Genomic DNA, 13593 nt, shown 5'->3' with positions numbered 1-13593 from the left:
GCTTAACGAAGAACTTCGAGTTCCAGATATTTTTAACCGTCGGTTTACTTTCACTTACATAGGTACATATATAATCACGTCTTTATGCATTGCGGGGTAGACAGAGCCAAAATGAATGGTCACGTTTAGCTGTATGGTTGATTTAACTTTCACTTGTCGAATTTTTTTACCTATGTTTTAGTAATAGGTTTTGATATGAAAATAAGATAGAAAATATTATTATAGTGCATTAAAATATACAAATTAATCTATCTAATGAGCTGTCCTATAAAAAATGGCACAAATTTACAATATCGTTATCTTAAATATCAATGCCACGGAGTTAGCAGATTTTGATTCTAACTCGATACTCTGATAACCAATATTGGACCAAGGACACTCGTCCCATTTCACTCGCCCTTCAGATACGAGTTCCGAGCGAATCTAGGACAAGATAACTTCTGATACTAGATTCACTCGTCTCCACATGTCGCAGTTAGAAGTGGCTATTTCGCCAGGACGGTGCGCGATCGATTTCTTATTTAGTCTATGGTGATTCGAAATTAGTGTTGTGTGCTGTTACGGAATAAAATATATCGATATTGTGGTGATGAAACTGATGTGCGTTAAAATATTGGGTGAAATGTTTTTTTTAGTGTAAGATTTGAAATTGTATTTTTCGATAAATATATAAGTAGGTACAGTAAATTCCAACCTTGAATTTGCTTGATATATATTTTTCAGCAAAAGCCAAAAAAAAGAATTAAGTGTCACAATATACTAAAAAACATGACAAAAAAAAGCATGGTTCATTCGTTACAAATAAAAACAAAACCTTTTTCTCTTTAATGCAATAGATACGAAAAAGTTTTAGTTCTAAATTCCGTAGAACATCCACTTACATGACACTAGTGATAGCATCTGGATGTTTAGTCCCGGAACGTTCAGCGTGTTGACCCGGGATCGCAGGTGTCTTATCTGAAGGGGAGCTTTACACGTGTGCTCTTAATTACGGTACACAAATGTGTCTACAGAAGATCTAGATATTACGAACTTTAGTTGTTTATCTGAAACTATTTTGTTATATTTCATAGGAAGCATTAAGTTTTGTTGCAAATTTTTGCATTTAAACTTATTATGGCAACATTATTGGGACTTTCTAGTTAGATTTTAAAGTTATTTCATGATAACACAGTTTGAGTAACTTTAAATATCGATAAAGTGAAAGTCTATTAGTAGTTTTTGTGATAAATTATGAAACCAAAATAAAATTTGTTTTGATTAAAATATTAACGCACAACGTAAACCACAGCTCAGTACAATCCTTGGAAAGTATGCTTTGAGCGAAAAGTCTAAATAAATTAATGATCACACCCAATGAAAGATTCAAATATATTAGTCTAAGATCCGGCTGCAAAATCACTACGTTCATCGCGTAGTTAATCAAACTCACATTTTAACATACATTTATGAATAGGATAATACATAGATAATAGGGTGCCAGTCAATAAGTGGCCGCAAGTAATTTTAATTAAATTAATGTTAATTAATTTTCCAAAAAAAATTTCGTTCACTTGTTTTTTAAATAAAATATCATCCACATCATAGAAATGTATGTAAAGAATTCGAAAATCAATGGGTGCCGTTACACACTCGGCCGCAACTACTACGCAGCCAGGTGTAAACAGGTAATATTTTGGTCTATTTATACGTTCATGTCGTACACGCATGATTTTTATATCAAATTAAAGCTAATTTTTTTTTAATATGATGATATATCGCTGCCTGTGAATAAATGGCCGCAAATTAGGGTTGCTAGCTGTTAAAAACTCGAGGTATCCGAGATAAAGTGAAAGAGAGTTAGCGCGTAACGCCACTTGTTAGACAAGGATGGCGAGTACCAGCTGTGCGAGTATTTGAAGCCATTGTGCACGCGTATAGATAGGGTTCTCAACAGTGCAGCTAAATTATTCTTATATGCTAACCTTCTTTTTGAGCTCGTTATACACAACGTTGTTGATATCATTTATTTATTGAACTTGAAAGTGTTATTACGTTGATAAAAGTAATATTAACATTTTAAAAAAAATAAAACATTCTCAATATTCTATTCTTTATAAGTACGCTTTTTTCATTTTTACTTGATCAATAAACAATGTTTTATTATGAAATAAATATTTTCTTATTTTCATTTTTTTTTTGCAGAATATTAATTACTTTAATTATAATTTTGGAGTAAATGTAAAGTCGTTCGTATTACTGTTTGCATCGCTGGCTGAGAACCCAATCTATTGACGCGTGCGCAATGGCTTCAAATACTCGCACAGCTGGTACTCGCCATCCTTGTCTAAGAAGTGGCGTTACGCGCTAACACTCTTTCACTTTATCTCGGATACCTCGAGTTTTTAACAGCTAGCAACCTTAATTTGCGGCCATTTATTCACAGGCAGCGATATATCATCATATTAAAAAAAAAATTAGCTTTAATTTGATATAAAAATCATGCGTGTACGACATGAACGTATAAATAGACCAAAATATTACCTGTTTACACCTGGCTGCGTAGTAGTTGCGGCCGAGTGTGTAACGGCACCCATTGATTTTCGAATTCTTTACATACATTTCTATGATGTGGATGATATTTTATTTAAAAAACAAGTGAACGAAATTTTTTTTGGAAAATTAATTAACATTAATTTAATTAAAATTACTTGCGGCCACTTATTGACTGGCACCCTATTATCTATGTATTATCCTATTCATAAATGTATGTTAAAATGTGAGTTTGATTAACTACGCGATGAACGTAGTGATTTTGCAGCCGGATCTCGTACTATATGGTGTGAAATCGAATGACATTGACACAATAAGAAAAACATCGACATTTTTTTATTAAGCACTTATCATGGTGCATCGTAAGAATAGGGACAGTGACTGTTTGTTGGAACTGTTCGCTGCTATTTGTGACAACCATAAGAAACCCCAAAGGAGAAGAAAAAGAAGACCCGGAGAAGTCAGAGACTGTAAGTGTATATATATTATTATATTTATATACAAAAAGGCATACAGTTTTATAACATTCAATAATAGTTAATGACAAACATTTGTATGCCATAACTTTGAGTTTTTAAAGAAGATATAGATGGAATGAAAAGTTATACAATAAATATTAAAAAATCATTTTCATTAAACCTGGTAATATCGCACCTCCGCTCAAATAGTGTCACAACTCAAAAAAAACTCGAAAGGCTTTTATTCGACCATTAATGTTCGTAAAACATCTATATTTTATCTCGAAAACAGGCGCGTGCGTAATTCGATTATTTGTCACTAGATGGCATTAGTGTCGTTATAGCGGTAACCGAAAGTAGGCCCTCCCGAAACAAAAACAGTGTCATGTGACAGCTTGCGCTAGGTGGACGTGTCGTCTAACAATTTTTAAAGTGTTGCTTGTCGAGTTGTGACTATTACTGTGAATGAGGTAAGTGAAAAATCGAATTAATTTTTCAATAATACTGTGTTGAGTTGAGTTACGACAGTATACATGATTACGTTCTGCAAAGAATTCGTATTTGTTATCAAATATATTGTTGTATGTCTAAATATCACAGTATACGTAGTGAAAGTTTGATAACAAAATATTTTATTTCAATAATATACTGTTGTATATTTAAACGTGCCCCTGTTTTAGAATCTTTTCAACCGAATTTTGTGTTCTTTGTCTAAAAATGTCGGTATACATGGCTTAGATTATACAAAAAATAATCAATCTTTCTCATTACGCTAGTCATGTATAAAGCGTGTCACCAACATAAATTGCAGTAGTATAATTAAATATCAAAAGAATTATTAGCTTTTTTAGATTTTTAAATAAAGATTTACATTTTTCAAGGCAAGGACTTTCATTCTTTATTTACTTACACGCTATTATTATTTGTGTTATTGTTTTAGGTGGAGCTAATAGCTAAATTACCTAAAATGTTTAGAGCAAGAAAAATATTGGATATGTGTTTGGAGACGAATCTAGAAGTTAATCTTGAAGCACAGGGTTCCAATTCAATGTCAACGAGTACTCAACAAATAGGTATATCGACACCATCTGACGACACCAATAAAGAGAATGTTTCTTTGCTTGCAACTTCTACAAATATGTCAAATTCGGTCACAAAATCTAATAGCGACAAGGACGAAATTTCTGCTGAGGAATGCTTAAGTGCGTTTGAGGATTCAGATGATTCTGGTAAAGATCCAAATTATGACAGACCTAGTAAAAAGCGTAAGACAATTCCAGTGGTTCCTTGTCGGCGGTCGTCGTCGTCATCGAGTTCTTCGAGTTCGTCGTCGTCCTTAACCTCAGCTTCATCTAGCTCATCGTCTGCATCACAGGTCTCAGAGAGTCCCGCTAGTGCATCGATTCTACAGGAGGAACCCAATTTAAATATCGATGAGCAGCAAAAACAAGTCGTGATCACAGAAGAAATTAAAACTACTCGTAAAAGACAACGTGTAGAAGGTCAGTGGAAACAAAATCTTTCAAAGACTCTTCGAAACTCAGGATTATCTTATCAAACGAAATCTGGACGTACTGTTCCAAAAAAAGGTATGAAGGTGGCTTGTGGGGAACGTTGTCGGCTCAAATGCAGTTCTTTTCTCACTGATGAAATGAGGCGGGTATTATTTGATTCTTACTGGGCTTTAAATAATTTGGAGAAACAGAGACAGTTTGTGCACAAACATATAAGACCCATAGATGTCAAGTACCGTTACGTCAAGGCGCAAAAACCACGAAAAACCAATTATGCTTTCTACTTTGAAGTTGGAGGTTTATTAAAAAGAGTCTGCAAAATTATGTTCAAAAATACACTGGACATTAATGATAGAACTATCAGGACTGTAACAGACAAATCAGCTGGAGGTTTTTTGGAAGAGGATCGCAGAGGGAAACATAATAAACATTATACTGTCGGCGAAACTATGAAAAATGATATCAGGAATCATATAAAATCTATACCAAGGATTGAAAGTCATTACTTAAGAGCACAAACTACACGGGAATACATCGATGGAGGGAAAACTATCTCGGACTTACATAGGGATTACGTGGCGCAGTGCAAAGAGGACGGACGTGAATATGCAAATTACGTTATGTATTCTCGCATCTTTAATCACGAATTTAACATCGGTTTCTTTGTTCCAAAAAAAGACAGATGTGAACTATGTGTTGCCTACGAAAATTCTGATTTGGAAAATAAAGAAAAGCTCCAGCAGAAATATGATGAGCACTATATAGAGAAAAAATTGTCAAGACAAGAGAAAAATAAAGACAAGAAGGCTCTGAATACTAATGAAAATCTAATAGTGGCTGTGTATGACCTACAGGCTGTTTTACAGGTACCTCGTGGCGATGTTTCTGTATTTTATTATAAAAGTAAACTGAATAATATGAATTTTACTGTAAGTAAATTAAAACCGGAAAAACAAAAAGGAACCAAAGGGGGAAATACTAAAAGAAGAATAAAAAATAAATCTTTGAGTGACGATGAGGATAGCGAACCAACTGTAACCCAAAGTATAACTGAATGCTATTTTTGGCACGAAGGTGAAGGAAATCGAGGTGCAGACGAAATCGGTAGTTGTTTGCTTAAATTTATCGAAAAAGAGCTGAACAGTCATGCAGAAAAAGAATCGATTGATATAGTTTTCTACTCGGATAACTGTTGCGGCCAAAACAAAAACAAGTACATTATCGCAATGTACATGTATGCGGTAATGAAATACCCTCAATTAAGTTCTATTACTCACAAATATTTAATAACTGGACACACTCAAAATGAAGGTGACTCGGTTCATTCAGTCATAGAAAAACAGATCAAACGCTCTTTAAAATCGGGACCAATTTATGTTCCTAGTCAGTATATTCAGATAATTAAAGAAGCAAAAAAAACCGGAGAACCACTTAGGGTCAATGAGCTTTCACACAGAGATTTCATTTCATTGAAAAATTTAAGTTCTGATATGGGTATAGCTACTGTTAGTAAGATTAAGATATCGGATGTAAAAATTATGAGTATTTCCAAAGATAGACCAAATATTCTAAAGTATAAAACCTCTTACAAAGATACTGAGTGGTCGGAAGCTAATTTGCTATCCAGAAATAAAAAAATGACAATTCCTGAAACAAAGCCAGCTTATAGTTTTAAGTTAAAAATTAAAGAAAACAAAAAGACTGATTTATTGAATTTGTTACTCCACAATCATATCCCAGGGTTCTACTCGGATTTTTTTAATAATTTGTAGACTTTTTAAACTTTTTATAATATTATTTTGGAAAAATTTACTTTGGTATAAAGCATTTTCAAATTATTATTGATTAACAAAATAAAGAAAAGAGGGAAAGAGATTTTAAAACTTTTTTTTGAGTATTATTACTTTTATAAGAATTAATAGCTAAGTTTGTGATATTATTAAAAGACTTAATAAGTAATTATGATAACTAATTAATTTTATTTTGTTCAGAAAGTTCATTTATTTTGTTTTTGATGATTATTAGTTTAAGAATACTATCTTTTAAGATTTTTTGTGCCATTCGTCTATGTTCCTATTACGTTTATAATAAAAAATATTGTTTTTTAACAATTCAAGTGAGTTGAAATAAACGACATTTCGTGAATATTGTTGTTTTATTTTATCAATATAGTGTCACAACTCGAAATTTCAGGATTTTTTTTTCATGAATTTAAATTATTTTATATAGCATTTTGTAGAGCTCCACAAACCTAAACAACTTACCAAAGAACATGTTAAGCTATTATTATTAGTTTTTGAATTATTACTGGAAAAGTGATAAAAACAGATGATATAAATTTCAAATGCGAATTTCTCAATAATTTGCTTTTTTGAGTTATGACACTATTTGAACGGAGGTGCGATATGTAAAGTATAAAAATACACAAACGAGGCATTTCAGTATTTTCGAGGCTCTGTCCACCCCATAAGAGAAAATTACGTGATATATTTTATGTTTGATTAATTAAATTATCTTGACAGAACTTAGATTATACTTGCGTCGTATATTATTTACACTGACCTTAATTGTTTTCGATAAACTTGTATTAAACTGCGTAGATAGACAATTTAAAATACTCAATACTTCCCATTATCCAATCGTAAGAGCATAGTACTTTTAAATAAGTTTGGATTATCCTTTCTTTAATACCATTTTGAGAAAATCATTTCTCTTATACTATGAAATATCAATTTCCTTTGTTGTCTGAACCGAATGAACGGAAATCGAATACATAGTTACCGTTATTGAGCTACAACGGCTGCATTATCAGCTGTTCCTACCTAATTGTGGGCGAGTCTTATCACAGCGATACCAGCGCTTATACAATGATAACAATGAGACAGTATATACGCGAACGCCATGCTATTTACCGGCGAGAATACTTGACCTATTAAAGCACCAAATTAAAAAGAAAATGCATAGACGCATGCACGTTCCATTTTCAAATCGCGTTCGATTAGTGATGTGAACCCGTGGTGTGATTTATCGATGTTGTCGTTGACGCCTGTGCAACATGAGTACTTTTTGGTCAGAGTTTTTGAATATCGCCGCCAATCATCCGTTTCCACCGATGCCGGGCGATTTGTGGTCGCCCCTCGACCTGGGATCAAATGAGTTCAGTTAGTACTAAATTATCTCTCATCTTTGCGCATTCCTATTTGCACCATCTACCATAGTGATTCGGGACCCGGGGTCCGCTTAGTTACTACAAAATTATAAGTGTACAAATTGACCTAACATATAATCACGTCTATATCCCCTGCGGAGTAGACAGAGTCAAGAGTCATCAAAAGACTGAAGGCTACGCTCAGCTGCCCGGCTTAATGATAGAATTGAGATTCAAATTGTGACAGGTTGCTAGTCCTTCGCCTTAAAGAGGAATCCCAAGTATACAAACCCATCCCTTAGCCGCCTTTCACGACATCCAAGGGAAAGAGATGGAGGGTTCCTATCCTTCTTTCTATTGGTGCCGGGAACCACACGGCACTACAATTTGACCTGGTAATTTAATTTTCTTTTAAAAGTTCTTGTTCATTGTTGCAATGTTTTATCAGTTATCTTCTGTTGATGATTCCCAACGAAGAAGCCTGGAGTCCACCGTCTGTGATGACGTCATCATGTTGTTTTTATTTTCCAATTGTTCATTTCCGTACAGATTAATGAGTAACGTGCGAAAACGCTGATTATGTTTACCAATACTCTGCTATTTTTATTAAAAACGTCAACATTTGAGTGTATCGTCATTTGTAGATAATCAACCTTATCGCTCACATATAAAGATTAAATTCGCATACAAAAAAAGAAACTGATATTGTTTGCATTAATAGCTTCAGTTTCCTGATTTCTGCGCATATTAATAACATTGTGTTGTCAATAAACGGGTTATTGTGTTATTGTTACATACCGTGTGGTCCTCGCCACTTCTAAATAGGACCACTCTATCTCTTTCACGTGGATGTCGTAAACGGCGACCAAAGAATAGGGTAAAAACATGGGATTCTTCCTTCAAGCGATCGACTAGCTACCTTACACTATTTGAATCTCAATTCCATCGCTGAGCCATACACCTGCCTTTTAAGTGTTTGCGAGACTGTTGGCTCTGTCTACCCCGTAATGTATAAAGACGTGATTATATAAGTACGTTTGTATGTTTTAATATAATTTACATTGCCAGGTAACGTTCCGTTTGCAAGTTGTGTTACAACGCCCTCTGTGGCGCAGCGGTAGTACGCTTGTCTGTGACACCACAGGTCCCGGGTTCGAATCCCAGTCAGGGCATGATGAGAAAAGAACTTTTATTGATTGGTCTGGGTCTTGGATGTTTATCTTTAAAAGTCTTTATTATGAAATATAGAATCGTTGAGTTGGTTTCTCGTATCACAAGTCTCGCACTTACTTCGAGACTAACTCAATCTGTGTAGGTAATTTTTCCCGTATATATTTATTATTATTGTGTTAATGCAAGTTCTAATTAAACCGAAATCAATTCTGCTGTTTGTTTGGTGTAATCCTGTAACGCCGGTGTTGTATTCGTGTTAATCGTTGCAGAGGTATAATAACTTAAGGTTAAGGCCATGGGCACACTAGCAAGACTCAAAAGTTCGTTCTCATGAAGTACAAGTCATTTTTAACCACGTAGATACAGTGCCCAACACGTAAGTATTTACAAAATTCTACTCTATGGTCGCTGACGAAGAAGTTGCTACTGCGCATCCCAGAAGTATCAAACTCTATAGGGTTTTAAAAGGTGACTAAATGATAGGCTTACAAACTTGGGATTCTTTTTTAGGCGATGGGCTAGCAACCCGTCACTATTTGAATCTTAATTCTATCATTAAGCCAAATAGCTGAATGTGGCCATTCCGTCTTTTTAAGACTTTTCTGTCTACCCCACTAGGGATATAGACGTGACCATATGTATGTATTTATACATACACTTCGCAGGCTTATGAGAAAATGTCTTTTCTATCATGACCTGACCAGGGATCGAACACGGAACCTTTTGGTTCAGAGGCGAGAATCCGACCACTGCGCCAATCAGGCAGTTATTTGCTTAGTCAAAGGTTACTAATGTCAATGTATCCCTGTGTATACTAACCCTTCACTATATTCTTCACCCTTCAATGTATCTTCATAACATCACGAGAGCTGTGCGTAGGCGGCAGATTAATTATACTAAATACTCTGGTACATTGCGTTGTGTCGGTAGATCATTTCCAAAATGAGATTAGAGATATTAATCGGTACGTACCTATGGATCAAACGTTGAATTATGCTCTTAAAGGTAGTGTTGTGTGTGTAGTTGTGTGATTTTATTTTATTGTCAAGTCCAAATATGACTCAAGTAATGGTGTTTGATTTTGTGAATGTACTACGGCTGCTGAACAGCTGAACGTAGCGTTACGTAAAATAGGAAAACTCTTATCTCTTTCACATGGATGTCGTAAACGGCGATCAAAGAATACGCTAAAAACATGGGATTCTTCCTTCAAGCGATGAAATAGCAACCTGTCACCATATGAATGTCAATTCCGTCGCTGAGACATACACCTGAACGTGGCCTTTTAATTGTTTGCGAGACTCTTGGTTCTGTCTACCCCGTTATGTACAAATACGTGATTATATGTATGTAGGTATGTATTGATAAACTTCGCAGGCTTGTGAGAAAGTTTCTTTTTTATCATCACCTGACCAGGGATCGAATCCGGAACCTTTTGGTTCAGAGGCGAGAATCCGACCACTACGCCAATCAGGCAGTAATTTGGATATAATATACGGATACGGAGGATATTAGGATATACGTACGTATGTATGTTTTAATATAATACAATTGCATTACCAGGTAACGTTCCGTTTGCAAGTCGTGTTAATACAAGTTCTAATTATACCGAAATTAATTCTGTTCATTGTTCGGTGTAATACTCTCGCGCCATTGTTTTATTTGTGTAAACCGATTCCGAGCGATTTCTTACCAGTTTCATTATTTTCCTGATCTGTAAATTGGACCTTTGCACGCTGCGCTCTTACCATTACCCGACAGAAGATTTCCTTAAAAATAAATAAATAAATATATACGGGACATATTACACAGATTGAGTTAGCCTCGTGGTAAGTTCGAAACTTGTGTTGCAAGATACTAACTCAACGATACTATATTTTATAATAAATACTTATATAGATATACATCCAAGATCCAGGCCAATCAGAGAAAGTTGGTTTCTCATCATGCCCTGGCCGAGATTCGAACCCGGGACCTATGGTGTCACAGACAAGCTCACTACCGCTGCGCCACAGAGGCCGTCTAAAACATAAAACAAATACGAAACGAATGTAACAAAGCCGAGAAAGTATTGTAGAAATTGTCCACATTTTAATATTCATAGACAAACAACGGACGGGCTTTTATAAAGTTTTCCAAATTTCCTTTTGCCTATACATAGATATCTTCGCAACCACTTCATACAAAGGGAACAAGGAAAGTCCTAAACAAACAGACGAGTGCCCAAGAAAAGGTTTAAGCCTCTCATTTGCAAAACACACCTCACTCGTTATACATACATACATATATAAAATCACGAATCTTTCCCCCGAGCGGTAGGCAGAGACCACAATCTCTCCGTTTACCACGATCTCTGCATACGTCTTTCGCTCTCTCAATGCAAGCTCAGCGGTTTCGGGTACTCCTTTGCCTTTTGTTCTTATACAATTTCCAACAAAACCACTAATACTTATCAACGAAAATTAACAGTGCCGTCTAAATTAAGCTGTAGGTTTAATAATTTTATCATGAAAAATTTATTTAAATAAGAATATTCTGTATATTGACGTGTTTTTGTTATAGATTACTGTATCAGTTGTCGAATGTCATATGGGTTGAGCTATACATACATGCATACATTTAGTCACGTTTATATCCCTCGCGGGGTGCACAGAGGCAACACTCTTAAAAAGTCTGCTGTGTGGCTGAATGATGAAATTGAGGATCAAATAGTGACAGCTCTCATACATTTTGTTCTTTTTATGAAAATTATAATAAATGTTACCATATAAATATTTAACATAATATTTGTTTGTTTTTTTTGTAATATCTTTATTGCATAGAAATTTACACAGAAACACACATATTTATATTTTTTATTCATGCAGTCACAATCATTACAAAAAATAAAATTGGTTCCGAAAATCTTTTCAATCTAAAATAAAAATTGGTTAAATGACCATTTATAGATAAGTTTTGCAATTAACTTGATAACGTTTATATCTTATCGTACAAGTATTTGCCCTGCTGTGTTAAAGCTTTTATGCAGTCTAATATTGACCTTTATTATTTATTATTATTAAAATTTATAAAATTGTTTTGTTTACGTGGCAAATTAAATCATTGTAACTTAAATCTATCTTACTTAATTTCACTGGTAAAGATTTTTTGTATCTTTTTTATTAAATTATACAACAAATTACACAACAACTTGAAGTTATTAAATTTGTATTCATATGTTTAAAATTTTGATTGGACAAACTGTCACGTGATTTTACAGTGACATCTTCATTTTTACCTTTCATTAAACATTCGATAAACATTGCGCAAACTCCATTTTATCACCTATTATCTCAAGTTGGTCGAGATAATGAACCTTCTGGCCGCCAACTAAACGGGCTGACATTCACAGAACCACCAAATCTATCACAGTTACCCGCACAGATGAACAATCTCGTTCATAGATCATCATTATCTTATCGATTTCAATAATATCGATATTATTGTTAGTCGAAATCACGCGCGACGGCCAATTCGATTCGATCGGTGTATCTTATCTATTGACAGTCAAACGAGTGTGATCGTGAATATAACGTGTGTTTCTGTGTAATTATTGTTAATATATGTTAGAATGTGACATTTTGAGTCATCGAGTGGTGTACAAGTGTAGCAGATATGCGTGTATCTTCATTGTTATCGAGGACCGTTGAGTGTATCCGTTTTTGTGCTATGCATACCTTTTATTGCGGATTGAATTCTTGCGCACAATTGTCGTACGCTCACCATCTATTGGCACAGCCCTATCCCAATCTGGACGTGGTTATCGCAGCTCCGGCTTACGCGAGGAGATGTCAGTATATAGCTTCTTTTTTTTATCGAATGTTGTGTGTCACATCACTAAACTCGTTCTTACAAATTTTTAATTCGTTCGTGCTTTAGTCATATAAATGTGATGAATATTTTATTTCTACTACAATTTTGAACATCCACATGCGAAATAATAGTAAACAGTGTTCCACAAAGTCTACAGCCAATTTACAATAAATATTTTGCAATTGTTTAAAACTCTGATCAAATAAATTATCGATGCCAATGTTGTGTAAATGAGAGCGGAGCATCATCAGCATTTATCGCGTTATTCGTGACAAAATACGCATTTAATAATATCACAAAGGCAGTGTCGTTTGCATTGTCACTGTATAGTCTATGTATATCAAAATATTCAGCTCAAACCCTGAAGTTTATATAAATTCATATAATTTTGGTGATTTTCATCAGCTTTTGTCTAAACAATGTTATATTTATCGATCGCTATTTACATTATGTTTCTCGTTACGAAAATTAAATTATGATAAATTTCTAATAAGACGTGATTTATCTAGTTCTATTTATCTAGAATGCAATTTCCGTTTAGAATTTAAATTTCTTTGTGTTGATAATTTTTTTGCTTAATCTTATTGTATTTCAATCTAATAATATCATATCGCTATCACTTACGGGGTAGACGGAGCTTAGATCAACAAGACTCAAAGGCCTCGTGTAGCTAGATGGATTATTATATTTATCGCTAATAAAAAGTCTAGTTTTTACAAGTAACAAAAAAACATCCCTTACAGGCAAACAAATACATTATTTACTGATCAATATGACGGCAATACCAATAATCAAATATTGGCATTCTAGGGCCAGCACACACAACGTGTTTTGTGACAAACGACAGCTACCCGCAAAACACTGAATATTAATGCTTTATCGACATTTGATATCGACATGTCCCACGCACTAGTGA

At 34.4% G+C, this 13593-nt stretch overlaps 3 protein-coding genes across 6 annotated transcripts in view; all 3 read left to right on the top strand.

Moving 5' to 3' along the window:
- Window positions 1-3947, top strand: part of LOC132902709 (uncharacterized) — a 102970-nt gene extending 99023 nt beyond the window's left edge. Inside the window, exon 3 of the mRNA XM_060948787.1 lies at window positions 3931-3947. Within this exon, the coding sequence (XP_060804770.1) occupies window positions 3931-3947 (17 nt within the window). The remainder of the gene's footprint in view (window positions 1-3930) is intronic.
- The window catches only part of LOC106143412 (atypical protein kinase C), a 219639-nt gene that overhangs the window by 177859 nt on the left and 28187 nt on the right, over window positions 1-13593 (top strand). Inside the window, exon 1 of one of the 4 annotated variants that reach the window (XM_013345489.2) lies at window positions 7378-7665. The exons of 2 other annotated variants lie outside the window; for them this stretch is intronic. In XM_013345489.2, coding sequence (XP_013200943.1) covers window positions 7560-7665 — 106 coding nt within the window. In that variant the 5' untranslated portion in view covers window positions 7378-7559. Of the gene's footprint in view, window positions 1-7377; window positions 7666-12345; window positions 12655-13593 lie in introns of those variants that run through there. One more of the 4 variants, XM_013345488.2, reaches the window with a different exon arrangement.
- LOC106130593 (uncharacterized) lies at window positions 3306-6908 on the top strand. Its single transcript, XM_060949007.1, has 2 exons — window positions 3306-3460; window positions 3931-6908. The coding sequence occupies exon 2, from the start codon at window positions 3958-3960 to the stop codon at window positions 6274-6276; it is 2319 nt and encodes a 772-aa protein (XP_060804990.1). The 5' UTR covers window positions 3306-3460; window positions 3931-3957; the 3' UTR covers window positions 6277-6908.

The sequence above is a fragment of the Amyelois transitella genome, chromosome 17, assembly GCF_032362555.1.
Source record: "Amyelois transitella isolate CPQ chromosome 17, ilAmyTran1.1, whole genome shotgun sequence".
In the NCBI taxonomy this organism is placed as follows: domain Eukaryota; kingdom Metazoa; phylum Arthropoda; class Insecta; order Lepidoptera; family Pyralidae; genus Amyelois; species Amyelois transitella.
Note: the sequence above shows the minus strand (reverse complement) of the source record. Positions and strands in the feature narration are given on the sequence as shown.